Source organism: Rhipicephalus sanguineus, chromosome 7 (genome assembly GCF_013339695.2).
Source record: "Rhipicephalus sanguineus isolate Rsan-2018 chromosome 7, BIME_Rsan_1.4, whole genome shotgun sequence".
NCBI classification, from domain to species: domain Eukaryota; kingdom Metazoa; phylum Arthropoda; class Arachnida; order Ixodida; family Ixodidae; genus Rhipicephalus; species Rhipicephalus sanguineus.
Genome location: NC_051182.1, coordinates 74,492,935 through 74,505,767, shown reverse-complemented (window position 1 = coordinate 74,505,767; position 12,833 = coordinate 74,492,935). Strand labels below are relative to the sequence as shown.

Genomic DNA, 12,833 nt, shown 5'->3' with positions numbered 1-12,833 from the left:
ACTTAGCTATGCATCTTACGATCAGTGGTACAAAACTCCGTTCATAAGGGACGAATGGCCCCGGCGATTTTTGCCTTTGCAGTTGCATTCTCGTTTAATTCGTCTCTCGCTTCCTGTGCATTGGACTGTTTTATTACGCATCCTCAAATGGTCTCTTGATGGTCGTCTTCTGTTTGTGTGTACTGCAAATGGGGATACGTGCGTGTCCACTTTCGCGGGGTACAACCAAAGGCAAAACCGTGGCCTCCGAGATAACTACGGCAACCGCGGAGGACACGGGCGAAACAAACCTGAAGGGGGTCACGACCAACATTCTGCGATTTACTTGTATGACGCACGTGGTGTTAGCTAGTTAGAACCAGAACTCTGAGCCTTCAAAACGTACGTCCGCGATCCTGTGTTGTGACGACCAACTCGTCGCGGTGTGCATATCACGCGTCTTCAGTCTGCCTCTAGCTGCTCACTTCGTGTTACACGACAAGCACCGCGGTCAGAGCCTCTGCTGAGCTTCATAGTCAAGGTTACCACGGTTATCCATCAGGGCTACGCAAAACAACAGCAGAGCAACATTATCACACTTTCTCATGCGACCGGCTGTGGAGAACGCGGGTACTTCGCTTACCCAACACGCTCGCAACATCCCGTATCCAGCGCTCTCGCCTTTCTTCTTCGTACGACAACTATGGAAATCGGTAAAACTGAACGTTGCTATTCAGTCTTTTACGTCCGTGGCAATTCACAACACAACAGTGCGTCTTTTGCGGCGTTTCTTCGTAGTGTGCGGAGGGGTCTCGTCTGCTGCTGTTTTCGCGGTCGTTCTGGCGAGTGATCCAGCAAGCACTTCACGACGGTTCGGTGGCGCGTCCGACTAACGGAGAACAATTCACAGCTTTCGTTCTGAGTGTTAAATGCGCAAACACACGCGATATTAAGCTCAATCGTTGTTTCGCACTCGCTTGTTGCACCTGGTCCCATAGCAAACTGTGCGAGGGAGTCGGTCTATGCACTACTCAATACTTCTCCGACAGGTGGCGCCACACGTCTTGGAAACTCCAGAGTCTGATGTCTATATAAATCCAACGTTTGAAAACCTCAACCCGACAGTGGGAAGGCGCCCTTGTGACAAAAATGCGGGGACGGCATTGGCGTTGTTCTCGATGGGTTAAACATTACGATGGAAGCAAATAATGAACATCATGGCTCGAGCTGGAATCGAATCTAGGCATTCTTCATGGCACTCATGTATTCTACCATGCAGCCACACCAGTGCTTCTAACTGTTGCGGGAAAAGACAATATACAAGCACCAGGATAGATAGAACAACGCCATCTGGGGTGGCAGTGTCGGCTTTACATAACAAACATTACATATCTAACAAGCATACAACAACAATCTTTACAACAAGCATTAGAGTTACAAGCATTACATATCTGACTTCGCAAAGCTACAGTGAGGCGTATCGTCAGTACGCCTGCGACTGCAGTCTGCTACGTATAAGATGCACGTCATCGCCCCAAAGATAGCACTTCGTGGTGATGGAACTGACGTATCTGCTCTAACGTGAGTGTCGAAGTTATCTTGAAGCATGACCGACACTTTGCAGCCAGAGCACACGGCGCGCCTGATAATTCCCACAATATCCGTAAAGATGCTCTCTCCCGAAGACGTTGAAAGACCTTGTAACGCTTGGCTCAAGGTGTAATCCGTTAATGGCAGCTACTGCCTGACTGCATCGCATGAAAGGGATTCCCACATTGTGTGGGATCTCCCAGATTTCCATTCATTCATTCATTCATTCATTCATTCATTCATTCATTCATTCATTCATTCATTCATTGTGATGGCTATATTATTCTTTAAGTGGCTCTTTTGTGTGAACCTGCCTATTGATTAGTGAGGAACTAGCGGCACACATTTAAACGGAAACATTTCAATTATTTTCATTGTCTTGAGGTCGTTTCGATAAGTGATTATGCGGAAATTGAAGGTTCTTTTTCGCAATAATTTTTATCGTGCAGGTTATGGGTAAAGTTATTTGGAAAGGCATCAGAATTCTGCACAATAACCAGATCAAGCACAGTGGCTTTCAAGGGTGATTTAAGCTAGGTGACCCCTTGGACATTTGATTCCATTGATCGTTGATGGACCTCGAAGCAGGGTTGCCAGGTCAAAAAGACAAAAAATAGCCAGAAAATTGGAAAAACTAGCCAAAATGTAGCCAATTTGAACCAAGGGCAGTAAAAGTACCCAAAAGTAGCCATGCATGTGTGAAAACCGCTTCCACATTTTTATTTAAATGACTAAACACAAGAGCCTTTCAGTGAAAATGTAAATGTGTGCTGCATGAACAATTCAAAATCATAATTTGTGAGATTCCAGCATAAATTATTGACTTTGGCAATCATTTAATGCATGATGAGGTAGTGTTTGCGCTGTTAGAAAAATGACTCTCTCCATGTGTGTTGCATGACTCTTCTTGAAGTGACTAGAAGTTATGACAATAAAAATAAGTTTACGGCATGATGAGGGCGATCGAAATCTCAGTTACTCCATTAAGCATAAATTGAAGCCACTTTTGCAAAAATTTCATGCGTGATGACAAATACAGAGTCGCCGTTCTTACCCAAGCTTAGGAAATGATACAAGCAGTTCGTCGGATATCCTACAAGGATTGTTTCTTGGGCGAGATGGTACGAAATTCTAAAGAGATCACTAAAAAAAAGACACAAGAGGCAGAGGCGGCAACACAAGCGCTCACTTACAACTGTTGTTAGTGAGCGCTTGTGTTGCCGCCTTTGAATCTTGTGTCCTGGTTTGTCAGTGCTCACTTGAAATGTCAGATATCAGATTCCACAGAGTGCCCTGAATGTGGAGCGCTTTCGATTCCTGTTCATTTGCAAGTGTGGTTAAAAGCCGCGTTGAGCAATGGGTGATATGTAAAATGTGGCTCCATGCAACAGTTCTCGCTGAGTCCAAGCCAGGTATCCAAAAGCATTTTTTTCGTGTGTGCGCGAGAGGCCTGCTTGACTGGCAGGTTATAAACGTGTAATTTGTTATATTTATGCTATGATCGCCACCACTGACCCTTTGCCCGCTTAGGCCACTGCGCCGTACCTTTTATTAAAATTCATTATCTGCGCAATCAAAGGGCAAAATTCAACTTTCGGAGCTGGAAGTACGCTCTGACTGCCATGTTTTGGCACCATATACTCGAACACGAGCGGCTGCGACATCACCAGATATTGATAATTTTTATCAAATCAAGGGGACAAGAAAGTAGCCAAAAAGGAGCGAAGTAGCCAAGACTATTTTTGTCCCGCCACCGGCCTAAAAAAGTAGCCAAGTTGGCGCAAAGTAGCCAAACCTGGCAACCCTGCCTCGAAGAGCCTTTGCAGCACTTTTTAAGAGTCGTCTATACTCTGTTCCAGAAGTTCCGTGCAGCACTGTGGAAGGGTCGTGTAGCCTTGACTCTGCTGCACGGAACTTCTGGAACAGAGTATAGAGAAAGTTTATGTGTTTCAAGTTTCTAAGCGTAATTAGGCTGATGGGTTGGATGTCTCCTATTCAAATTCTTGTTATAAAGTTTGATGTTTTTATTAAAGGCGTCTCCACAGGCTGTCTTAAAATGCTGTATATTTGAAGCTGAGCTCGCTAGTTTCAAAACAAGTTACAGGGAAAGCTGCGCCACTGATGTTGGTCAAACGAAAGAGCTTTCCTGGGGAATTCTGGTAAGTTCGGTTGTAATTGCCATGAGTGACGAGCTTCAGCAGGTTAACGATAGTATCGCACTCTAAATATAAAAAAAAAAACTCTGTTCCAGAAGTTCCGTGCAGCAGAGCCAAGGCTACACGACCCTTCCACAGTGCTGCACGGAACTTCTGGAACAGAGTATAGGTTAAGCCACTGGTCGGTCTCTTCGTATACCTCCCATAGGATGCGATATTTAAATGCTCCGCCGACGCAAGCGCCGACAGCGCCGAGAGCGCTATTGAGTTACGCCCCTTGCAGAAGGCCGCTAAGCGCAGGGGGCGATGACGTAGCGATTACGTTGCTTACGTCGTCAGGGCAACAGTGACAGCAGCCGCTCGCCTCCACCCCTCTTCCTCCCTCTCCGCGCGCCGTTTTCTTTCTCTTTTTTTTGTGCGCTTGCTTTTTCTCCTTTCCTATGCCACGCGCCGGGATTTTTTTTTGTTCGCGTGCGTGTTGTGCTTGGCCGAGCATTAGTGTTTGCCCGCAGCCAGCATGTGCTAGAACATAAAGGATGAACCTACCTACAACATTTCTGTTACCTCTTTTTATTGTTCTGTTGCCGAAACTCAAAATGTGCATGTAATGGGGCACGATACAAGTTCAGGAGAAGAACAGAAGGGAAGAATTCACAATGTGTGCGTGAGAGAACACAAAAGTTCATTGTAAAATTTAGAAATTAAAAAATCGAACACATTGAAAAGTGTAAGCCCTTTGACGTACACACATATAAGAAACACGATTTTGATTTGGTGAAATACACGAGCAAAGTGCAGAGGAGCCTCTGATGAGAGGTAATCATGTAGTTTAAAGAAATGTCAGTGCATGACAAAAACATAACGAAGCGCAAATAATGTAAATATAAAATAATAATGCAATGATTTACTTATTAACCATTGAAATGATACGAAACACAAAACAACCAGTTACATATTTACTCAGATTTTGCACAAATATACATGAAATGCTGGACACCTTCACCAGATAAACAAAATGAAAAGGATCAGATTTAGCACAGTAAGTAGTACATTGCGCTAAAAAGAGCAAGACAGAATATATGGTACTTGAACACTACTTGAAGGTTAGTTGGTGGAAACGGGATGCAGGCCATGGTCAGTTTATGCAGTAGCACATGACATTCGATGAAAAGCGTATTACAGTGAAACCTCGGTGATACGAACACGGCTGGTACGAATTTCGGGCTGATACGAATTCGTACGATGTCCCGGCCGAAGGGTTCATTATACTATGGGCCACATTTCGGCTGTTCCGAACGTTTATGCGCAACGGTACGGGTGATACGAATGAGTGAACAGTGACCGACGGCAAGCGGTGAAGCCAGCGAAGCGGCCGCGTCCGCGTCGAGACGTGCTCCCTTTCCTCTCCGCACCGGAGAGAGAGAGAGAGACCAAGAAAAGAACGGCGGGGGCGGTACCGTTGTAAGGAGCAACGGGAGCGGGACCGCCGGTCGGACCGGTTCCATGTTTGGAGCTAAGGGGGAGGCCTGCAAAGTGTGGAGCCGCCGTAGTGGCTCCGCAGGTCGGACTGGTTCCATGTTTCGAGCTCGGGGGGAGGCCAGCAAAAGGTGAGTGGGGAAGGGTGGGCCTCCCCTTCTATGAGTACAGATAGATGGCCCAGCCGGAATTCTCGCGGGCCTAGCGGCACTAGCGGCGAGCAGCAACGGCGCAACGCTGGCGCAGTCCACTGGCAGGCTTCTCCGCCGGAGTTCTCTCATCTCCTCGTTCGCAGTTGCCATCTGTCGCACCTCACTCGTCTCACCGTGACTGATCACCCTGAACGTGCCTTCTAGGCACCATGTCGAGGAAGCGAAAAGCGCTGTCGTTCAAGGAGAAGCTCGACATTCTTAAAAAGGTAGACGAAGACCCCAGAAGAAAACGAATCGACATCGTGAAAGAGCTAGGTCTAGCACCGTCGACTCTCTCCACCATTCTTGGACAGCGTCATGAAATCACGCGCAACGTACAACGCTTCAGCGCAAATGTGAAGGAGGCAAAGAGAGCACATTATGTAAAGGTGGAGGAGGCCCTCTTAACATGGTTTAGAGAGGTCACGGCTGCCGGGGTGAATGTCGACGGCCAGCTTCTTCGAGAAAAAGGCTCTGACATCGCATTGTCTCTCGGCGTGAACTGTTTTCAGACCTTCGGTGGATGGATTCACCGTTTTAAGGCTAGACATGGTCTAGCGTACAAAACCGTCAGCGGCGAAGGCAAAAATGTCGATGCTGCTGTTGTTAACGGCTGGATCTCAAGCACGCTACCGTCACTCATTGCTGGCTATGAAGCGTGCAATATTTTTTAATGCAGATGACGCCGGTCTCTTTTATAATCTGCAGCCTGAAAAAAGCCTTTGTTTTAAGGGCGAATCTTGTCAAGGCGGCCAGAAAAGTAAGCAGCGCGTAACAGTCTTATTTTGCTGCAACGCCGACGGCTCAGAGAAGATGAAGCTCACCGTCATTGGCCGCTATCAGAATCCTCGCTGCTTCAAGTTGGCCGGGCGCCTTCCGTGCACTTACAAGGCCAACAAGAAGGAATGGATGACATCGGAGATGTTTCTCGAGTTCCTCACACACTTGGACCGCAAGATGTCGAGCCAAAACAGGAACATCCTTCTGCTTCTGGACCAGTGCGCCGCACACCCTAAGTAAGTTACGCTTTGCAATATAAAATTAGTTTTTCTGCCGGCCAACACAACAAGCCATCTACAGCCGTTAGATGCCGGCATCATACGGAATGCCAAGCACTACTTCAAAAGACTTCTTATGCGTCATCTCTTGGCCAAAATCGAACGCAAAGACGATAACTTGCAGATAAACCTTTTGGACGCGCTGCACTTCATCGCCACGGCGTGGGATCGTGTCACGCCCACAACTATAGCGAACTGCTTTGGCAAATGCGGCGTTCTGGAGTCTGCGGCGACAGCCTCGCCGGAGTCTGAGGACAACATAGAGGAATGGGAGCAACTTGGCCTAGATTGTTCCGCAGACGACTTTGCGACGTGTGGACTGCGCACGATCGACGAAATAGTCAACGAAGCGGCGCCCTCACATCCCGAAATGGCGAGCAGCGATGACGACGACGACTGCAGTTCCAGTGAGCAGCCCCCGTCGACGGCCGAAATTATGCATGCCCTGGACATTATGAGGCGCAGCGTGGCATCGGAGAGAGTTCGTGAAAGCACGTCAGCACAGTTCTTTACGTTCCAGGCTTCGTTGATGGTCGACCTGGCGAAGAAGAAGGTCCAGAAGGACATCCGGTACTTCTTCTCGCGTAAATAAATGGCCGAAAATGCGTTTCTTGCTGGTTTATTGGTGATACGAATATTAAACGCTACCCATTGAGATTCGCATCACCGAGGTTTTACTGTACTCAACGACCGAGTGAAATAAGCCTATACGCAGCTTTTTTTCCACCGCGAATACAATGCCTAGCTGAATATAACGCCACTGAAGGGATATGTACAAGCACAAAAAATTGGCCGCGTATCTGCGTCCTTCGCTGCAAATGTCGTCTAAAGACGATAGAAGAGGCGCTGCGGGAGATATGGACGCCATCTGGCAATACGTCGGGAAACATGAGTGCTGTGTTGCGGGCTGCTCGTCCCGGCGCAGCAGCAGGCGAAGACCGGCGGTGAACAACGCGACCGGCGGGGACGCCAGCCAGCCCGAACACGCGGTTTGGCGCGATGCGCTGAGGCAGAAGAAACGTCCGCAGTCAACTAGTACGCTCCACACACACTTTTATTTACACGTCGCCTGCGTAATACAGGAATGCCAGAGCGGCGCCCCATGGCATTCGTACAGTGCAATGCGGAACCGAAACCGAAACACAACAATGAGCTCGTGCAGAGGGCACGGAGGAAGGCAAGTTTCAGCGCAGTCGCATTTTCAGTGCAGCTTAAGAAACTAGGGTCTTTAGAATTACGCATGTATGCATTTTCTATTAAAGGAACACACCACCTAATACTTACCTAGTGATGTTGCGCCTCAGATATGCGTGATATTTACTTTTTGATCGACAACGTTCATAAGTATGAACAGCCATACCAGTTCAAGATGGCTGGCCCTTGGGCAACGGTTTCAACTTTGGCCGTGTGGCTGAATCGAGTGACGTGCCGACAAACAGAAAGACAGACAGACCAAAATTTCTCCGTTTAAGTATCCCAAGAAAGACTATCGTCTTTAATAATGGCTGAGACAATGGCGGACCGGAGCCCGTCCCTTCAGCACTTCGTCTTTGTTCCTCTGCCAGAGAGGGGTAGTGTCACACGCCGCGGGATGGTGTCACAACATAGTGGGTCAGTGGCAGACGGTAGCAGTGGGACCCTTTCTTGAAGAGGAACAACGACGAAGTGCTGAAGGGGCAGGCTCCGGTCCGCCATTGTCTCAGCCATTATTTCTGCTTGTACATATCTGTAAATATACGTTTTCTTGTAACATTATTTTGTCACGATTCTATAAAAATAAACAGCTGATAGCGCGCGCTTGTGTTGTCCCGGGTCGTTCCTTCTACGTGGCTTTCGTCTATTGTCAGCGCGATAAAGTGTATACTATAAACAACCAACTGGCCCTTACCCTGGCTCTTTTATAAATAGTTTTCGTATACTCATAGAATCGTACGAAGTGGTGGCTCAGCTTACAGCAACAACAACTGAAGATGCGGTGCCAACGATATTAAAAAAAAAGGTTGAGGAGATTGCAGAATTGCGGAATCGATGCAGAAATTTTGTGGACACCGGGGAACACTGACACGGACAGGAGAAACGAAGCCGCTCATGCGGTCGCCGCGCAAGCGGGTGGCTTTACTATTCATTGAGCATCCCACACCCCAGTTCGTCGCCAAACCTGGTGGACCTCAATCCCTACCTAGAAGTGTTGCGCGAAGGCTCTCCTAACAGAGCATTTATGTATTATATTCGCGAAAAATGTAAAACTGACATTAAACGAAGGCTTTACACCAACACCTCTATTAAGCTACAAGGGCGGACTTACTCGCCAGCAAGAGATATTTCTGAATAACGTTATGGCCAATGCAGCATACACACCACATGTACTTGACAAATGGATTGGACCCAGGCAAGCAATTGCAAACACTTCTCATCGATGCCCACACTGTCAAGAATTATGCAGAGCAGATTTGCACCACCTCATTTGGATTCGCTCAGCTTTCTTGCGTGGAAGAACACACATCCAACACTTGCCACGCGACGACATAAGAATTTTAGGAAACGTACTGCAGTCGAATAATGAAACACAAAAAGCACTTGCGAACTATGCTAGTATAAGTGGCCTGTTTCAAGTGGTGTAGAAGAGGTCGACCATCTCGCGCGAGAGCGACTCTACTGAACCGCTACCGAAAGCGGATTCACGCCAACTGATATTGTTTATAGTGCTTATGCTGTTCACCCAACAATCCCTTCCCATCCTATTCCCAACCTGCGGCCGAGAGCATTCCTCTTCTGCGAAATAAAGGTTCAATTCAATAATTCATTTGCAGCCGTCACGGCACACCTCGCGCTGGATCGTCTTCGGCCCTTGCGAGTGTTTACAACGACAAAGTCGACCACGAGACGCGCGGAGTTATACATCTCGTCGACCGAACTTCTTGCATAGCTTCTACAGCGTTGCACCGGATGTGTGAAACGGGGCAGGGCGTCATTACATACGCTGCACATTCACCACTGAATAGGGTTCTCATTAAAGCTACATCCAAAATACCAGAATAAAGGGCCAATTAACTCAAGATAATTTGTAAAATTAACTATGCTGACGCAAATACAGGTGCAGCAGGCATTTGTGTTCCAAACAGGCACTGAATTCTGGTGCTAATGAGCGAGGATTGATTTTTTTTTTTTTTTCAAGCGAAGCTTGTAGTGGCGGAACTTTGTAGCTCGCGGCGTTCCCAAAAACCATCCTCACCAATAAAACTCTGCTTATCCGCAGCTGGCACGCATAATCGAAATAAGAAATAAAACTAACTGAATATCTTTTTTCTGGTTTTGGCTCTACAGCAGGGTTTTCCCGGTCTGAAAGCGAGTGCTCTGAACACGAGGCCACGTGCCCACGCTTAAGCTTCAAGGTCATACTCAGTGCTTCTTATGTAATAAGACAGGACACCGTGCATCCGAGTGTTGGTCTGGGACGGGAAATTATCAGTGAGCGACTGGCTTGTCTAGTGGTAAGATTAGTTCGCCGCGTGAAGTAGGCAGGACACAGGAACAGCGACAAGCGTCGTATATGCTGTCGACCACTGAAACTACCCAGGCGGCAGAACCAGAAAAATGATATGTCGTGCTTCGACACGTGGAAACTATCCCAATCGTTAACACAATGTCAAAATGCACGCCAACCACGTCAGAAATAAGCGCCTTGCCGGTAGTCAAAGGCTTTCTCGAGGGCATGTCTGGAACAGTTCTCCGTGGTACCGGTTGCAACACTAAAGCTGTTAGAGAAGGGCTTGTACCGAAAGCAAACATCACAGGAACAAGAAGCCCAGCGTTATTGTCGGGCCGTACCGTGCACTACTTGCCGGAAGCAATTGTATCCATCGACATGCCGTTCTTCACGGGCACCGTGAGTGCTAAGTACATGCAGAACACTCTTCACGATGTGGCCCTCGGGAACATTGAAGGTGCGCTACCTGCTGAACAGGGAGCCATACACAAGCCTCAAGAGCAGCATGAAGCAAGGCGTGCAGAAAAGAGGGTGCAAGGTACGGACGACCTAAGCACTGCCTCGGGACGCCCTGTCGTTGTGGACGATCAATGTTTTCCTGAACCTGGCGCCAGGAATATACCAGTGCCTAAAGAATAAATTTTGATGCCCTTTCAAACCGAAGACCGAGTGAACGCGCTGCAGCTGCGCAGGAAACTCGCAGACGCTCCACGGTCAAACTCCCTGCATTGAAAACCGCAGCCGGAGCTATAGACAAATCGATGCTCGAGGAGTTCCAATGGAATGACGCATCTCTACGACGTCGCTATGAAGGCTTGGGGAACACAATGGGTGTAAACAGTTGTGAAACATGCTACTTCCTGTCTGACGGAATCTTGCACCGAACACAGATATTACTATCGGACAAGGAGCTGTAGCAGCTTGTCGTGCCTGCCAAGCTGAGAGAGACGGTACTCAAGCTCGCACACGGAGATGTTCTGGCAGGTCGTCAAGGGATTTCTCGTACAACTGACCACATTATAACCGAATTCTACTAGCCTGGCGTTCTAAACTGGTCGCGGGTGACACGAGAAGGAAATAGCATGGGCAAATTTGCATTAATCTTTAGTACGTATAGCCCTGTAAAGCACGATGCAAGTGGTTTCTCCGCTTTGAGAGAAGCAGCCCAACATGCTTAGAGGTGGATGTAGCCGCAACCTTTCTCAAGTTATTGGAGGAAAACGCACAAGAGATATCTGCACGTTCGTGCCCCATTCAGAGCTGTAGCTAGAATACATTTTAGATGAGCGTAAGTTTGTATGGGGCAAGATTTTAATACTTATCTGCAGCTCATTATTTCGCGAAGTATCTATGGTTGTCACACGGTGCATTTTCTATCGCCATCTAGCCACATCGGGATGAAACTTTTCGACCATTTACTCCGTTCTGCCGTTTGCTCAAAGGGGCCAATCGCGGTCGAAAAACACGGTCCCGATAGGGCTCGGTTGCGATATTAAATTAGCCGTCCATATTACCTTGTGCATTTGAATGCACTAGCAAGGGCTGGCTTACTGTTGTCAAGATGGCAATCTGATGCCTATGAAGCGCAAAAAGCACGGGGATGAAGCTGAGATACACGCATGACAAGCGCTTGTCCTGTATGTATATCTGCTTCATCCCCGTGTTTCTTTTTTCTTTTTGTTTGCTCGAGCGTCATAAGCATGAACCGCTTCCAACTAGGTCAGATACCTCGTGTTGGCAATTTTATGTTTCAGTGAAAATACCACGTCCAGCGTTTACAACTTCACTGATAACCAGTATGACACTTCGCGGCTGCTGTTAGACGGTGAATCAGTGCTCGTGGGCCGTGTACATATATTTAGGTGCGCGTCAAAGAAACCATGAAGGGGGGGGGGTGGACATTTCCTGAGCCTTCCACTACGGCGTCCTTCATAATCATATCGTAGTTTTGGGTCGTGAAACCCCAACACTCATAGAAGCTGAATCAGTGTTTGGAACTGGCCACGATGTCGCCTGTAGTGCAACATAAAGAAGGCGTCACATGTGGTTGGGCTCATTCTACAGAGATCCTCTATAAGCAAGGAACCCCATGAGATGGAAATAACAATAAATTAATGTTAGGGGATAGGGATACGTGAGATCATGGATAATTTGAGGTAATTGCCTCCACGATCTCCATTTATCTAGTGGTTCCGCGTGCCGCTGTTGGAAGCGCTTAGTGGTTCCGAGGCACCATTGCTTTTTTTTTGAGCCGGTATGCCCAACGGCATAGATTATTTATATTGTCTGGAGTTTTACGTCCGAAAACCAAGATATGATTATGAGGCAGGCCATAGTGGAGGGGTCCGAAAATTTTTTTGAGCATCTGGTGTTCTTTACGTGTACTGACACCGCAGTGTGCACGGGCCTCCAGTGTTTCGGCTCCATCGAAATGTATCCCACGAGGCCGCGATTGAACCCCCCACCTTCATGTGACCTGCTGAACACCGTAACCGTTTCCAACGCGGCGAACCTGCGGCATAAATTCAATAAAAATATACAACCTGGTTTCCTAGATGAAGTCCAGAAACGGCATAAGCAATTCGCGAATTGGTTTCAAATCAATATTCACCGGCGCTGTCGACGAACACAGGGGGGGGGGGTCTGATATCTTAAAAGTAGGCGAGGGAGTGCAGTCGGCATTTAATAAAATAAGATAGATTAACTTGCCAGCATACGCGTCGATCGCACCATAGATGACAAACGATAAGCGCCTATCACCCTTCGTTGACACTGACTGCAGGTGCTGTATTTAGAAATGCCGGTTGCATTTCCGCGTGTAGGCTCAGAGGTGGCCATATATACCGTAGGTATGTATATTTCTGAGTAACGTGAAATGGAACACTAAAATGCGGAA

At 47.7% G+C, this 12,833-nt stretch overlaps 1 protein-coding gene across 1 annotated transcript; it reads left to right on the top strand.

Annotated features, from left to right (window-relative positions):
• The first annotated feature begins 6,205 nt into the window (after window positions 1-6,205).
• On the top strand, window positions 6,206-7,042 carry LOC119398769 (tigger transposable element-derived protein 6). Its single transcript, XM_037665587.1, has 2 exons — window positions 6,206-6,408; window positions 6,463-7,042. Exons 1-2 carry the CDS (start codon window positions 6,206-6,208, stop codon window positions 7,040-7,042), a joined length of 783 nt encoding a protein of 260 aa, XP_037521515.1.
• Window positions 7,043-12,833: the final 5,791 nt, after the last annotated feature.